This window comes from Bombina bombina, chromosome 2, assembly GCF_027579735.1.
Source record: "Bombina bombina isolate aBomBom1 chromosome 2, aBomBom1.pri, whole genome shotgun sequence".
Classification (NCBI taxonomy): domain Eukaryota; kingdom Metazoa; phylum Chordata; class Amphibia; order Anura; family Bombinatoridae; genus Bombina; species Bombina bombina.
The window spans coordinates 729,187,284-729,205,046 of record NC_069500.1 but is presented as its reverse complement, the minus strand read 5'-3'; the positions used below and the strand labels follow the sequence as shown (position 1 = coordinate 729,205,046).

Below are 17,763 nucleotides of genomic sequence, written 5' to 3'. Positions count from 1 at the left end.
CGATCAACACAATACTGTCACTTAATGTACCTAAGTGGAAGTAAACAGTTTCCTATAATATAGTCAGGTTTGAGAGCTGGTTTATGGCTTGCTATAAATGTGTGGGCTTTATTCCTTGCCCCTTCTCCGAAAGGGGGCTGATCAGAAACCTGACTAAAGTAAAAGAAATGTATTTAAAGGGACATTCCGGTCAAAATTTAAATGCACATAGATGGAATTACATAATTGAATAGAAACATATATGTAATATACATGTATTGTCTAAAATGCTTCTAGTAAAAGTTATCACTGTTTTAGTGTTAACATTTTTTCTCTGCACGTGCATGTGAAGAATAGCTAGATATTCTCAGTGCACCAGCATTTTAAATACTGCAGCAGCTCAAAGTGCCATTGGTGCTTGTATCATGTCTGTAATTAGCAAATTGAGTCATTACCAGATGGAACAAGCACCTTAGGCTCGCTCAGCAAGTGCTGTGTTTATTTTAATGTATTATTTTTATTGAGGACACAGAAAAATGTACAGACAATTATGAGGGATATTGTTCACATTGAACATATACATCATACCTGAAAAATAACATTGGATATATAGGGGGATATTTATCAAAGCGTCAACTGTAAATACGCTTGAATCCCGCGTTGTATTTGTCACGAGATTGATCCGCCGTAGTTATCAAAGCACCAAGATCGTCAAATGTTGAAATTTGGGGCATAATATACGCTCCCGTGATCTCAATCCAACGCAGATCGATGCTTGCGTCATTACAGATGTTTTGAATTCACATTCAACTCTATTTGACCCTTTTCCCAAGTTATCAAACATTTAACAGGTACGCTCGCGTCTATTCCGATGCAGCGTACCTAGTTTTCAATCAAATCAATGGGAGTCTGAAAACACAGAAAGCTTATGTTCGATGCTGCAAGAGAATGAAGTATATTACATAATAAAAGTAAATTAGAAACTTTATTAAAATTTTATACCCTTTCTAAATCAAACAATATTATTGCTCCACATTTGGTGCACTAGTGGATATAGGGATAAAAATGAAAATACATTACTACTTATGGATAATGTTACAACTTTGTCTCTCATTACAAAGCAAGGGGACAATATTATTTTTCCAAATTTGTTGCAAAGTTTTGCCCCTAACTTGTTGCACTAATAGATTATAGAGATAAAATGATATGAATACCACAACATAATATAGCTATCTTCCTTTTATTTATTTTTTTGGAAAAATCTTATTTGCACCATGTTTAAGGACATGTAATACAAGTCCCACCTCCCTCCACTTCGTACCATATTTGATGCAACACTTTTCGCACAAATTATGATGCAAACTCTAAAACAACCCACATGCTAGTGATTTTTCAACCACTTTTGATTGGAATATGCATATCACATGATTTATGACATTCAGCCAATCTGATTCAAATATACATTTTAAACTATCACTAATGAATCAAATTGCTCGAACTTCTTGTGTCATTGATCACTCATAAGCACTTGTAAGTGCCATTTGTTACATTGTGTATTATTACTTTGAAAGTATATATATGTGAAATTAGTATTAAAGATAAACATTGATGTTAACATTAGGACACACACAGTGCAATATTTTAGACAATGATTTTAAAATTTGAATTGATGTTTTAATCAGTATAATCTTAAGCTGATAGCTCAAAAGGATAGCCCACCTAACATTAAAACTGACCATGAATCAGATTACAGCAGAAAATTAAATTCACCTCTTTACTGTCCACACTATTTTCAGTGTATTTTCTTCCTTCTCTTGAATTTCTTTTTCAGTAAGAAATGTCATCTTATATGCCAGCCCATTTTATAACACTTGTGTAGGGGTGTTTTTAAAACTAGATTGCAATCAGGAGGGAGTTACACAGGTACAGGGAGAAAAAGGCCCAGCTCTTAAATTATCCATTGATTGCAATTAAATACTGTACATATGATACCATGATTACATGTTATATTTGCAATTATTCCTGGCTCAGAATAATAATACATTTACACTATATACATATAGTGGTATAAATAAACACAAAGATCATGAAAGACAACATTGGTTTAGAACAAAAATAAAGAATTTAGGGGAATGTAAATATTATTTGACAAAAGATTTTCTGACATAACACACACACACACATATATATATATATATAATTATGATATAGATATATATATATATATATACAAGTATGTGCAAAGATATATGTACAAATTCTAGGCATTAATAATCATTTTTTTTTTAAAAAATATATAAAAGCATATCATATGACTTCTAGAAATACAAATACACATTAATTTATGTGAAAGTAGTCATATCTATACCTATAATCGCGTTGTAACGCGATCTGTCGCAATCGGCAGTTGCGGCACGCAATCCTCAAAGGAATGTTGGCAGTGCGAGGGCAGCCAAAATAATTCACATGGATGTAGCGAAGGTGGATTCTTTCACAACCCTCTTCATTTTCGAATCCACTGGATGCTGCGAAGGCATACGAGCATTAAAAAAAAAAAATAACTGCCGCAATAAGTATTAAAAGAAAACCAAAAATGCCTGCAATAAGTATTAAAAAAAAACAACCTAACCATCCGCATTAAGTAATAAAAAAAAAATAATAACCGCCCGCATGAAGTATTAATAAAAAACATACCCAATAAAATTATTATTACCGAAGGTGGATTCTTTCACCACCCTGCCATTTTCGGAATCCACCGGGATGCAGCGAAGGCAAACGGACAATTAAACCCCCCCCCCCCCACGATAAGTATTTAAAAAAAAAAAAAACGGAGCGGAGCCTAGCCACGCTGGAGGATGGCTGCAATCTGTTAGTGCTCTTGAAACCCATGTGCTAAAATAAGAAAGTTATGTGCAATTAATTCATCCTTTTTATCAGGAAAGGTGCCACAATATATTTCTAAGAGGGCTGTACCTGGTCTGAAATCCGGAGGTAAAACTATATACTAATAACCACTGAGCAGGGTCGACTGAACAGACCTTCCCGCCACCAGCTACATAAGAAACAGCGCTGAGGGGAAAAGCATATTAGCAGCTCCATACGGCCCATTACCCTTACAGATACGGCAGCGGAGCTGAAGGAGACGGTTTGTGGACCAACTTAAAAAGGCAAAGGCAGCATTACCCTATCAACTTACCGGCAAGAACACGACACATGATCGCACTGCCGCAACTTCAAAGACCTTGCATCACATAGGCCCAGTTCTCAGATCGGCGACAGCGGAAGACACATAGCCTAACCCGCTGACTCCTCAAGTCCTCAGACAGGATCACCCAACCAGACCTAGAGGTGGGCTATTGAGGCGGAGTGGAATCCGCAAGGAAGTGAGGTAAAGCGGCAGGCCTAGCAGATTTGACCAGTATCCTTAAACCGGAACGACCAAAGCCACACACCATTATAGGGAGGGATTCTGTGGAAAATGTGAGAAGCAAAGTCCTGCCCAGACGAGTCACCTAAGAGCTGCATCCTGGGACAGTAATGGGCCTGCCGGCACTCACTTCTCGCTGCAGCAGGGTAAGACTTAGTGACACCCATAGGGAGTGGAGGAAAAGTTATCGAGCAGATAGATTCAGATTGAAACACACCCTTCTTGCATATAAATAATCCAAGATCCAGAGACTTTGAATCACAGATAAAAATAGGCCTCAGAACACGCAGAAAGTTATAAGCTGGGAAATAGTGTTAGGGCCGTAAGACACGCCACTAGCAAGAAAGAAATGCAAGGTGACGCCTAAAGAAAATCTCGTGGTGCCCATAATATACATACTGGTTGGTCAGAAATAAAAGTTCTGGTCTCTCAAAGTCTGTACTGATCTCACAGCTCATATTAACGGCCACATCAGCAAACTCCCCATTAAATCACCACCCCACATACCTGAGGAAGATTCTTGGGCCTAAAATAAGCAGTGCTCAATGTTAAACTCTCCTCACTTAAAGACATGTATACATTTAATAAAAATAAGGTTGGGCCTCATTGATAGCGGCACATTAACGTTTTCTAGAGCAAGCTTCCATGTAGTGGCCATACTAGTTGACACAATCTGACCGCGGTCCAGTTAACAAATACTTCCCTACTTGTGGCCCCCTTACGCCGGAAAAGATAACTTCATCAGCGTGCTGCCTTTGCTGTGGATGAAGATGATGGACCCACCTGGAAGAAGACCTTCTTCGTCGGACTTCTGAAATCGTGAGTACCTATTTGGGGCTTTAGTGTTAGTTTTTTTTTTAATTTTTGGGGGGGGTTTTGTTTTTTTAGATTAGGGTTTTTTGGGCAATTTCAAAAAGAGCTGAATGCCCTTTTAAGGGCAGTGAAAAAGAGCTGATTGCCCTTTTAAGGGCAATACCCATACAAATGCTCCTTTAGGGGCAATGGGTAGTTTAGGTTTATTAGTGTTAGTTTTTTTTTATTTTGGTGGGTGGGGGATTTTACTGTTAGGGGGGACTTTGTTTATTTTTAATGTATAAGAGTTGATTCCTTTAGGGCAATGCCCTACAAAAAGCCCTTTTAAGGGCTATTGGTAGTTTGATCTAGATTGGGGTGTTTTTTATTTGGGGGAGGGGTTATTTTATAGGGGTAATTAGTTTAGGTTTAATTTTATGTTTTTTAGATAGGCTTTGTTTATTTTTTTCTGTATTTTTTTTTTGTAGTTTGGAGGGTTGCATTTTCAACAAATAGACTGCCCTCTGGGCAGGCTTATCAACTATTAACTAATAAATTAAAAATAACTTTCCCTATGAGCTATTGGTTTGTTGAGGTATAATGTAGCTATTTTCTTAGACTTAACAGATGAAAAATAAAAGATTAGCTGTAGAGAAAGTGCTTGTTCATGGACAGTAATGGAAATGAAGTTGGAAAAACCTGAATAACAGCAACATCAATGTCTGTTAGTTAAACAACAGTACGATGCTCATCTCGCCGTACTTGATGCGCGTGCTTTTTACGTTTGTGTTGAGAAATAAGGGCATCGTATATGGCATACGTGCCAGCGTATTGAACGCGGCGAATGCACAGAGATTGACGCTTTGATAAATATCCCCCATAAAGTTACAGTCCCCCATTTTTTTGCTCTTTTCTTTATCATATCAATCTCTCTTTGACCTCTGATTTATTGATATACAAATAAGCAAAGGGTCATTATAACTTAAAGGACAGTATACACTCATTTTTCATATAACTGCATGTAATAGACACTACTATAAAGAATAAGATGCACAGATACTGATATAAAAATCCAGTATAAAACTGTTTAAAAACTTACTTAGAAGCTGTCAGTTTGGCTCTGTTGAAAAGGTAGCTGGAAAGCCACTGCAAGTGGCAAATAAGACCCTCCCCCCCTCCCCCTTCTTTTACAGATTGAAAAGACCCCTTTACGCAAACAGGAGCAAGCTGGAGGAAGGTAGCTGACGTTATTCACATAAACTTTTGGGACTTGGTTAGGAGTCTGAAAATCAGAGCAATGGTTATTTAAAAATAAGCAAAAACTATACATTTATTTAAAAAAAAAAAACTTTATGGGCTATATAAATAGATCATCTACAAAACATTTATGCAAAGAAAAAATGAGTGTATAATGTCCCTTTAAAGGTCAAACTTAGACCTTTGACAGAAAAGTACACAGAAAGCATGAGAAAAAATAAAGACAGATTCTGGACTTGAATTTTTAAGTAACGCTTAACTAACATCTAATGAGGTGTAAATTGGTGTTATAGTCAATGGTGTGAAAGCAGAAAGTATTAAATAGAAGTGTGTTAACTGTCGGCTAGATTTGGAGTTTTGTCGGTAACGACCCGAAAATCTAACGCCGGCTTTTTTCTGGCCGCACCATAAAAATAACTCTGGTATTGAGAGTCCACATAAAGGCTGCGTTAGGCTCCAAAAAAGGAGAGTAGAGCATTTTTAACGCAGCTTCAACTCTCGATACCAGAGTTGCTTACGCAAGCGACCAGCCTCAAAAACGTGCTTGTGCACGATTCTCCCATAGGAAACAATGGGGCTGTTTGAGCTGAAAAAAAACTAACACCTGCAAAAAAGCCGCGTTCAGCTCCTAACGCAGCCCCATTGTTTGCTATGCGGAAACACTTCCTACGTCTGCACCTAACACCCTAACATGTACCCCGAGTCTAAACACCCCTAACCTTACACTTATTAACCCCTAATCTGCCGCCCCCGCTATCGCTGACCCTTGCATATTATTATTAACCCCTAATCTGCCGCTCTGTAAATAGCCGCTACTTACATTATCCCTATGTACCCCTAATCTGCTGCCCTAACATCGCCGACCCCTATATTATATTTATTAACCCCTAATCTGCCCCCCACAACGTCGCCTCCACCTGCCTACACTTATTAACCCCTAATCTGCCGACCGGACCTGAGCGCTACTATAATAAAGTTATTAACCCCTAATCCGCCTCACTAACCCTATAATAAATAGTATTAACCCCTAATCTGCCCTCCCTAACATCGCCGACACCTAACTTCAATTATTAACCCCTAATCTGCCGACTGGAGCTCACCGCTATTCTAATAAATGTATTAAACCCCTAAAAGCTAAGTCTAACCCTAACACTAACACCCCCCCTAAATTAATATAATTTACATCTAACGAAATTAATTATCTCTTATTAAATAAATTATTCCTAGTTAAAGCTAAATACTTACCTGTAAAATAAATCCTAATATAGCTACAATATAAATTATAATTATATTATAGCTATTTTAGGATTAATATTATTTTACAGGCAACTTTGTAATTATTTTAACCAGGTACAATAGCTATTAAATAGTTCTTAACTATTTAATAGCTATTGTACCTGGTTAAAATAATTACAAAATTACCTTTAAAATAAATCCTAACCTATGTTACAATTAAACCTAACACTACACTATCATAAATTAATTAATACAATACCTACAATTACCTACAATTAAACCTAACACTACACTATCAATAAATAAATTAAATACAATTCCTACAAATAACTACAATGAAATAAACTAACTAAGTACAGAATATAAACAAAGAACTAAGTTACAAATAAATAAAAAATATTTACAAACATAAGAAAAATATTACAAAAATGTTAAACTAATTTACACCTACTCTAAGCCCCCTAATAAAATAACAAAGACCCCTAAAATAAAAAAATGCCCTACCCTATTTTAAATTACTACAGTTCAAAGCTCTTTTACCTTACCAGCCCTGAACAGGGCCCTTTGCGTGGCATGCCCCAAAGAATTCAGCTCTTTTGCCTGTAAAAAAATAAACATACAATACCCCCCCCCAACATTTACAACGCACCACCCACATACCCCTAATCTAACCCAAAACCCCCCTTAAATAAACCTAACACTACCGACCCCTGAAGATCTTCCTACCTTATCTTCACAATACCAGGTTCACCGATCCGTCCTGAAGGAGCTCCTCCGAGTCCTGATCCAGCCAAGCGGGGGGCTGAAGAGGTCCATGATCCGGCTGAAGTCTTCATCCAAGCGGAGCTGAAGAGGTCCATGATCCGGATGAAGTCTTCATCCAAGCGGGAGCTGAAGAGGTCCCATGATCCGGATGAAGGTTTTCTATCAACGGCATCTTCAATCTTCTTTCTTCCGGATCCATCTTGCAGACCTCCGACGCGGAACATCCTCTTTCTCACCGACGCCTACTAGCCAGATGACGGTTCCTTTAAGGGACGTCATCCAAGATGGCGTCCCTCGAATTCCGATTGGCTGATAGGATTCTATCAGCCAATCGGAATATAAGGTAGGAATATTCTGATTGGCTGATGAATCAGCCAATCAGAATCAAGGTCAATCCGATTGGCTGATCCAATCAGCCAATCAGATTGAGCTCGCATTCTATTGGCTGTTCGATCAGGCCAATAGAATGCAAGGCTCAATCTGATTGGCTGATTGGATCAGCCAATCGGATTGAACTTGAGTCCTGATTGGCTGATTCCATCAGCCAATCAGAATATTCCTACCTTAATTCCGATTGGCTGATAGAATCCTATCAGCCAATCGGAATTCGAGGGACGCTATCTTGGATGACGTCCCTTAAAGGAACCGTCATTCGGCTAGTAGGCGTCGGGAGAAGAGGATGTTCCGCGTCGGAGGTCTGCAAGATGGATCCGGAAGAAAGAAGATTGAAGATGCCGTTGATAGAAGACTTCATCCGGATCATGGACCTCTTCAGCTCCCGCTTGGATGAAGACTTCATCTGGATCATGGACCTCTTCAGCTCCCGCTTGGATGAAGACTTCAGCCGGATCATGGACCTCTTCAGCCCCCCGCTTGGGCTTGGATCAGGACATCGGAGGAGCTCTTCTGGACGGATCGGTGTGATACCCGGTGAGGTGAAGACAAGGTAGGATGATCTTCAGGGGCTTAGTGTTAGGTTTATTTAAGGGGGGTTTGGGTTAGATTAGGGGTATGTGGATGGTGGGTTGTAATGTTGGGGGGGGTATTGTATGTTTTTTTTTACAGGCAAAAGAGCTGAATTCTTTGGGGCATGCCCCGCAAAGGGCCCTGTTCAGGGCTGGTAAGGTAAAAGAGCTTTGAACTTTAGTAATTTAGAATAGGGTAGGGCATTTTTTTATTTTGGGGGGCTTTGTTATTTTATTAGGGGGCTTAGAGTAGGTGTAATTAGTTTAAAATTGTTGTAATATTTTTCTTATGTTTGTAAATATTTTTTTATTTTTTGTAACTTAGTTCTTTTTTATTTTTTGTACTTTAGCTAGTTTATTTAATTGTATTTATTTGTAGCAATTGTATTTAATGAATTTATTGATAGTGTAGTGTTAGGTTAATTGTAGGTAATTGTAGGTAGTTTATTTAATTAATTTATTGATAGTGTAGTGTTAGGTTTAATTGTAACTTAGGTTAGGATTTATTTTACAGGTAATTTTGTAATTATTTTAACTATTTTAGCTATTAAATAGTTCTTAACTATTTAATAGCTATTGTACCTGGTTAAAATAAATACAAAGTTACCTGTAAAATAAATATTAATCCTAAAATAGCTATAATATAATTATAATTTATATTGTAGCTATATTAGGGTTTATTTTACAGGTAAGTATTTAGCTTTAAATAGGAATAATTTATTTAATAAGAGTTAATTAATTTCGTTAGATTAAAATTATATTTAATTTAGGGGGGTGTTAGTGTTAGGGTAAGACTTAGCTTTAGGGGTTAATACATTTATTAGAATAGCGGTGAGCTCCAGTCGGCAGATTAGGGGTTAATGTTTGAAGTTAGGTGTCGGCGATGTTAGGGAGGGCAGATTAGGGGTTAATACTATTTATTATAGGGTTAGTGAGGCGGATTAGGGGTTAATAACTTTATAATAATAGCGGTGCGGTCCGCTCGGCAGATTAGGGGTTAATAAGTGTAGGCAGGTGGAGGCGACGTTGAAGGGGGCAGATTAGGGGTTAATAAATATAATATAGGGGTCGGCGGTGTTAGGGGCAGCAGATTAGGGGTACATAAATATAACGTAGGTGGCGGCGCTTTGCGGTCGGCAGATTAGGGGTTAATTATTGTAGGTAGCTGGCTGCGACGTTGTGGGGGGCAGGTTAGGGGTTAATAAATATAATATAGGGGTCGGCGGTGTTAGGGGCAGCAGATTAGGGGTACATAGGGATAACGTAGTTGGCCGTAGTGTAAGGAGCGGAAGATTAGGGGTTAAAAAATTTAAATATAGTGGCGGCGATGTGGGGGGACCTCGGTTTAGAGGTACATAGGTAGTTTATGGGTGTTAGTGTACTTTAGAGTACAGTAGTTAAGAGGTTTATAAACCGGCGTTAGCCCAGAAAGCTCTTAACTACTGACTTTTTTCCTGCGGCTGGAGTTTTGTCGTTAGATGTCTAACGCTCACTTCAGACACGACTCTAAATACCGGAGTTAGAAAAATCCCATTGAAAAGATAGGATACGCAATTGACGTAAGGGGATCTGCTGTATGGAAAAGTCGCGGCTGATAAGTGAGCGTTAGACCCTTTTTTGAGTGACTCCAAATACCGGCGGTAGCCTAAAACCAGCGTTAGGAGCCTCTAACGCTGGTTTTCACGGCTAACGCCAAACTCCAAATCTAGGCCTATATGTGGCAGCTAGGGAACAGCATTTTTCCAAATAATAAGCTGAATCAAAAGTCAGTGGTTCTGTCTGGCTCACTAGTGCTGGGAAAATATTTGCTAGGTATAAGACCACAAGGGAAAGCTGTAATAATATAAAATCAGCGAGTTGTGAGATATAATATTGTATAACACTATTTAAAAATGTCAGGATTGTGTATAAGTTAGAGAATTGGGATGTTAAAATAATAGGTTATATGAAATAAACATAAGATGAGTAAATATTTTGTAGAGCTAAGTTCTATATATAAAAAAATAAAAATATACATGTTGTGACAAACAAGAATATTGCTTACCACTGTCACCATGGCTTTGGCCGCTGCCTACGAGTCACAGCGGGGGGGGGGGGGGGGGGGAACAAACCAAAAAAAAACCTGCCCTTTATTGTAGAAGTTACTGAATTGGTAGTAACCAGAACTTATGTCAAAGCTTTATACATAAATTGTCCCCAATTGTTTTGAATCCTAATAATTATAAAAGCTGTATCTTATTGCCCTCAATATGAAATAAGCATATTCTTTGACTTATAAACAAATTAGCATTAACATAAAATAAAAGTAACCCACTTTAAGAATGCAATTTAAGTATAAACAAATAATGGTATAGGCATTGGGAGCACTTCACAGCGCATCCAATTGCGCTATTGAACTGAATGTAGCGCGCTTCAGCTATCAGGCCAGAGTGGGAGGGCGCTACATTCAGTTCAATGACACAATTGGGCGTGCTGTGAAGTGCTTTTGAAAAAGAAGACACAATCAGAAGATCCTGGAGAGAAGACCAGGTATGTTCAACTTTGAGAAGTAAAATCTCTAAAATCTTTAGATTTTTAAACCTGTCGCTAAGATAATGTTACATTATTCTGCACTGTGTGCAGAATTATTTAACGTTATTTTTTGCATTTACTGTCCCTTTAAGGTCATTGAAGTTGTACAAGGATTTAATATTTGAAGTAGGTCTCTGCCCACTGTTTTCAAGTATTTCAGCATGCCTGAGCCTTCCAAGTCTGGTGACGGTTGGAGGACGAGAGCGCTAGCGCCCATGTCCACAATGGCAGACTCACATCTTATTCCAGCACTCAAGGGGCCATTTGAATCAGTGACATGCAAATTATATGTATGAAAAGTACTTATCTTGTGTACTTGGAAGATGTCTTGCTTGGGTCTAGTACAAAATTATTGTGCCAAACTCCAGCAAAATTCTCTATCACTGCTGTGTGAGATCCCCAGAGAATTGGCAGGAGGGGTAGCTGTTACTGACTGTTTAATAGTTCTGTCCAGCAAATTATTGGAAGGCATGCTTTCAATTAATGAGAGTAGTAAGTTCTCCAGCCTCATGAAATGGCCATCCAAACGCTGTAGGACATTTTCTACTGACATGGCTTGTGGTATAATTTTTATATCAGGATAGGTTGAGGCTTTAGTAATCAATACAGTAACATATGTAGTTATGTATCTATCTGTATTACTCTAGTTCAGGAGTAGAAAGGTATCCTGAACTAACAGGGGGGGGGGGTGCTTCCAGTCTCTAGGTAATCTGCCGCTTTAGGCCCTGCTTGTTCAAACCTCGTCTCCAGAGTAAGTCCCCGCAACAAAGAATTATAACAATTTTAACAGAACAATAAGTGATGCTGTGAGACACTTTTAATAATCAGGCGGATTATTATAAATCAGCTTCTGGATATGCGTCCTCTCAGGAAAACAGCATGCACATGCTCCCCCTTGATAATACATTTATATTACAAAAATGCTTCTATTCAAAACAAATGCATCCATGTGGATTCCAATTTTGGCTGTAATGTCTCTTTAATTTTGAATATGGCTAAATCATATTGTTAATTCCATGAGAGGTTGCTTACATTGCATTAGCCATGTTTCATGCAAATCTCCATTGGAATTAGTATAGTATGTTCTGTTATTTTCTCCCTTTTATTTTTAAAAAGCTTGTTTTGAGTAACTGTGTTCCTTTTATTGTATAAACATGAACAGTGACTAGTTTTATTTATAATAAATATTCCTTAATATTTGAACTACATTATTTTTAGTGGGGTCAGTTTAGAATGATTCACCACCTATCTTATCCAAAAGATTTGTCGGTGAATGACAGCAGTTGATAGCAGTTTGTCATGCATCTTGTTGGTGTGTAGGGCAGAATAGCGAGCGTTGGTGGCCGTTTGATTTTGAAGCAGCCTTTCGCTTGCTGCCTGTTTATCCGACGTGTCATCACTTGTTTTGAAGACTTCTCCTTTATTGACTTGTGTGTACTGGTGGTTGTGCTATTGCTTGCTTTTATTTTGGAACGTTTTGGACTTTTGTTGAGTGGGTAGTTCATTATGTAGCTATTAAAGGGCTGTGTAGTTTGGTAAAAGGATGTGAAGATCTGGTTGCATAGGTCAAATATTGATGTGGAAGGCATAGGTAGGTTAGATCAGTGATTTTCAACCTTTTTTTTGCCGTGGCATACTTTATTACATAAAAAAATCCTGCGGCACACCACCATCCCAAAATTTTGCAAAATCACACATTGTAGCCTAATACAGCATATATATATATATATATATATATATATATATATATATATATATATATACACAGTATATATATATATAGATACAGTATATATTTATAGATACAGTATATATATATAGATACAGTATATATAAATATACACACACACACACTGTACTGTGCTGTCATGACATTACTCCTACAAACTACACATGACATATTGACATTCATTCACAAACAATCATAATGATTGTCTGTGAATGAATGTTAATATGTCATGGTTATAAATGATGCCTTATGAGCCTGTCACATATCTCCCAATATTTAAAAATTTGAAAGAGGGACACCCACGCACTCCAGTCCTCCGGTCATGTTCCTGGTGCTGAGAAGGAACGAGAGTGACGTGACCTGGCTGGAACTGTTCTGGAGGAGGAGCAAAGCATGGGGGATTGAAGTGTCACGTTGTGCTGCGTGTAGAGCCGGCACTAGACACGTGTTGTGGTGGGTGGGGGTTCCTTCCAAGTGTGAACACGGATCGGGGAGGCGAGCTGCCGCTGCGCAGTTACCCTCAGTCATCATCTCACTCAAAATAAAAAAACAGCCCAGAATCAAAAACAAGCAACATTTTAAAAATATGTCACACTGTTGTCAGTCTGCCGCGGCACACCTGAGGATCTCTCACGGCACACTAGTGTGTCACGGCACACTGGTTGAAAAACACTGGGTTAGATCTTTACAGGCTACCATACTCATCCAAAGATGTGAACTTGATTGGTCAACAGCTGAGTGGCTTAGGGATGATCTGAAAAACAACAAGTAGTGGGCATGGGTATACAGATCTGCAGTTACTTAAACAATCAAAACATATATTAGGAGCGCTCAGAGGCTAAAGGTTTATAGATAAATCAATAAGGTCTAAATTAAAAAGTGCATAACTCAGTAAATACTCATTGGATAGCGAGAGAAAGGTATATAAACAGAATTTTATTACACCTTACTTACAAAAAAGTAAAAAGCTACAACAGACAATCGTTTGTTGCAAACGTCTCTGATATATAAACAAATAAAATCAGTAACTCTAAATTATTGCCACCACAGAAATGATTTTCAACCAATATTAAAAGTTCCAATTAAAACCGTGGATTAATAACAATCCAAATGGTTAAAAGCAAAATGATTCAAGGCAGAATGTTCGTTATGTTAGCAGTCCCAGATAGATTAGTACATATTACCTTATTCCTTCAGGGTTGTACTCGACACAGGGAACAACAAACTTACAGGCTGCTCTACTTCCGCAGAGATTCGAGTTCTCAACCCTTGCGGTCACATGCACAGAGGCTGTCAGAATGCTCCGATCTTATTGGCTGGTGTCGGTTTTCTTTTTTTTTAACAAAAACTTTTCCAGCTGGTTAATATGTGTGCTCCTACTGTAGTGAAAAGACGTATCCGCTCTTAAGTGCTTTAAAGAAAAGTCAGCCATCTAAATACAGTAAATTAAATATGACAAGAAAGGATAGACTTGTACTAGATAATCTAAAAAAGAACAACAATGTAGCCATAAAACCCGCCGACAAGGGCGGCAGGATTGTTGTTATGGATACTACCCACTATGAGACAGAAGCACTAAGATTACTTAGTGATACTAAAACATATAAAAAACTCAATCCAACTAATAAATTTGTAGCCAAACTTAAAAAGATCGTTATAGAAGGTAACAAATTAGGAATTCTAAATGATAAAGAATTAGATTTTTTAGATCCTAAATACCCAAAGATTCCGTTGTTCTACTTCCTGCCCAAAATTCATAAAGATCGGAATAGCCTGCCAGGGAGGCCAATTATTTTGGGGATAGGGGCACTTTCCTCAAATCCTTCCCAGTATGTAGATTTTTTTTTACAGAAATATGTAAAAAAAAATAGATTCATACTTAAGAGACTCCACACAAGTGTTAAACATCTTGGATACCATTAAATTGGAAAAAGATCTATTTTTAGTGACCTGTGACACTTCACTGTATACAGTAATTGATCATGTGAAGGGTCTGCAAGCCGTAAATAAATATCTTGACGATGATCCTGGTATCCTATTAGAACAGAAAACTTTTTTATTAAAAAGCATTGTTTTTATACTAGAAAATAATTATTTTGTATTTAATAATAAATTCTATCTGCAAGTTGAAGGAACAGCTATGGGCACAAGGTTTGCACCAAGCTATGCTAATCTCTTTATGGGTAGCTGGGAAGAGCTTTTTTCCAGGAGAGTAGCTATGGTGCAGACCTTGTGCTCTATAGAAGATACATCGATGATATTTTAATTATATGGAGAGGTTCAGAATCTGGCCTGACTAAGATGTTTGAAAGTATGAACAAAAATGATAAGGGTCTTAGTTTTACATGCAACTACAATAAGTAGTCAATTATTTTTCTGGACCTGGAGATTATGGTGGTTAATGACACTATAGAAACTAAAACTAATTTCAAGAAGGTTGACTCTAACAGCTTTATACATGCTGAGAGCTGCCACTTGAAACAATGGAAGGATAATATTTCCTGTTGGACAAAGCCTAAGGATTAGAAAGAATTGTTCCAGGCTGTCTGATTTTGAAAATCAAATTGAAATACTTATTGAAAAATTAAAAGACAGAGGCTATAAAGAAGAGAACATTAATAAAGCAGTAGTAATAGCGAAAAATACTGATAGGAAATCACTATTAAAAATATTGAGACTGGGCAAGATTTATTGAAATTCCCTTTATCACTGACTTTAGCACTGATCATGGAATAATGAGAAAGATAATAAATAAACATTGGCATATACTTAGGGCTGACCCCATAATAGGGAATAATCTCTCACATAAACCTAAATTAATTTTTAGAAAAACAAAAAATCTAAAATCTCTGCTAGCACCTAGTGTCTTTAAAGATAAGATAAAACAGGCCAAAACGAATAGAGATCTCTCTGGGGCTAAAATTTCCGTTTTTTCCCCTTGCTATTCATGCAAAGCCTGTCAACACAGCTGTAAGAAGCATTCACTAATTATACCAACTACAGGATAAGAGATAGTCATAAGAGACCTAATTAGATGCACCACTAAGGGAGTCATTTATGCGTTACAATGTACCTGTAATCTGATTTATTTTGGGGAAACGAAAAGAATGATAAAAGATAGCATCAGAGAACACATTCTGTGCATTGAAAAGAAGACAGAAGATACTAGGCTTTATAAACACTTCAAAGAGGTCCATAATGGTAGAGCTAATGACCTAAAATATTGGGGGATACAACCTATACAATTAAACTGGAGGGGAGGTAATATAGATAAACATCTCCTTCTGAAAGAAGCAGAATACATTTACAAATATAACACCTTATATCCAGCAGGTCTAAATTCTGAACTGGACATTTCACCGTTTCTGTTAAAAATAAATTATGTATTAAATTTTAACAATTGGTTTTATTAATACACTGTTCACGTTTAATACATCTTTTCTCTAATGTTAATATTGTTCACTTACTGTTTGACCTTTCACCAGTTCTTTTTTCTCTATTACTGGTCAGTCACTATAAATATGTCAATATATTAAAGTTAATAACTTAGCTCTTACTGACATATTCTTTGAAATATAACTATAAATTAGGATCACTACTGTTTTACTATTGTAACACTTATACACTATTTGAGTTTGTTTGAATTATGCTATCATATAATTAGTCTTAACTTTATTTCCGAAACCACTGTTTACACCTTTTGGTCAATTATTGCCAATACCACCTTTAATACCAATTAAAGAGCTCAACCAATGAAAAAACTGGAACAGACTTTAAAGGAAGATTTGGACTGCAACTCTCTCATCTTGAAAAAGCCCTCACGAAGGGAGAAATGCGTTGATGTTTGCTAACGAGTTGCAGTAAGAATAATCCACAATATCTAAACACTTCACATTTTTTATGCTGAGAACAAAGTTGTCTGTTGGGATTTTTATATAAGTAGACACTGAGGCTGAGATACCGGTAAACTAGCCCAGATACCTGGAGCCTGTGTTTGCAATAACATATCTTTGTACTACATAAATGCCAAAGATTCTATCACAGCCTGCTGAATAAGATTTCTGTTGGAATTTCTCAAGCACCATCTAAGTATCCTGTTTGCAAATTGCACTTAAAAGTGGATACGTCTTTTCACTACAGTAGGAGCACACAGATTAACCAGCTGGAAAAGTTTTTTTTCAAAAAAAGAAAACCAACACCAGCCAATAAGATCGGAGCATTCTGACAGCCTCTGTAAATGTGACCGCAACGGTTGAGAACTTGAATCTCTGCGGAAGTAGAGCAGCCTGTAAGTTTGTTGTTCCCTGTGTCGAGTACAACCCTGAAGGAATAAGGAAATATGTACTAATCTAACTGGGACTGCTATCATAACGAACATTCTGCCTTGAATCATTTTGCTTTTAACCATTTGGATTGTTATGAATCAGCGGGTTTTAATTGGAACTTTTAATATTGGTTGACAATCATTTCTGTGGTGGCAATAATTTAGAGTTACTGATTTTAATTGTTTATATATCGGAGACGTCCGATTTTTATACTGTTTGCAACAAACGATTATCTGTTGTAGCTTTTTACTTTTTTTGTAAGTAAGGTGTAGTAAAATTCTGTTTATATACCTTTCTCTCGCTATCCAATGAGTATTTACTGAGTTATGCACTTTTTAATTTAGACCTTATTGATTTATCTATAAAACTTTAGCCTCTGAGCACTTCTAATATATGTTTTGATTGTTTTTTATATTCACCTAACCGTGGGGAATCATTTAGGTTTGTTTAGGAGTCTGGTTTATTATACTCAGCGCACACTCCTCAGATTATTTGTCATCTGCAGTTACTTACCTTGCAAAACACTTTGCGATAAGCTGTTTTAAAACATTTTTATGTATGTGCCTAACAATAATCACAGTTTGTGATTATATTTGAATACTACCTTGAATCAGTTGCACTTTTCATTTTCTAAAATGTATTTATAATTTTTTTTAAGGTTAGGGGAGCTTTTTGTTATTGGAGGAGTATGTTGTCCAGTTCGGACAATTAAAAGCT

General features: G+C 37.1%; 1 protein-coding gene across 1 annotated transcript in view; it reads right to left on the bottom strand.

Annotated features, from left to right (window-relative positions):
• SRP72 (signal recognition particle 72) overlaps positions 1–3,194 on the bottom strand; it is a 130,413-nt gene extending 127,219 nt beyond the window's left edge. The window contains exon 1 of the mRNA XM_053700023.1: positions 3,176–3,194. Within this exon, the coding sequence (XP_053555998.1) occupies positions 3,176–3,194 (19 nt within the window). The remainder of the gene's footprint in view (positions 1–3,175) is intronic.
• Positions 3,195–17,763: the final 14,569 nt, after the last annotated feature.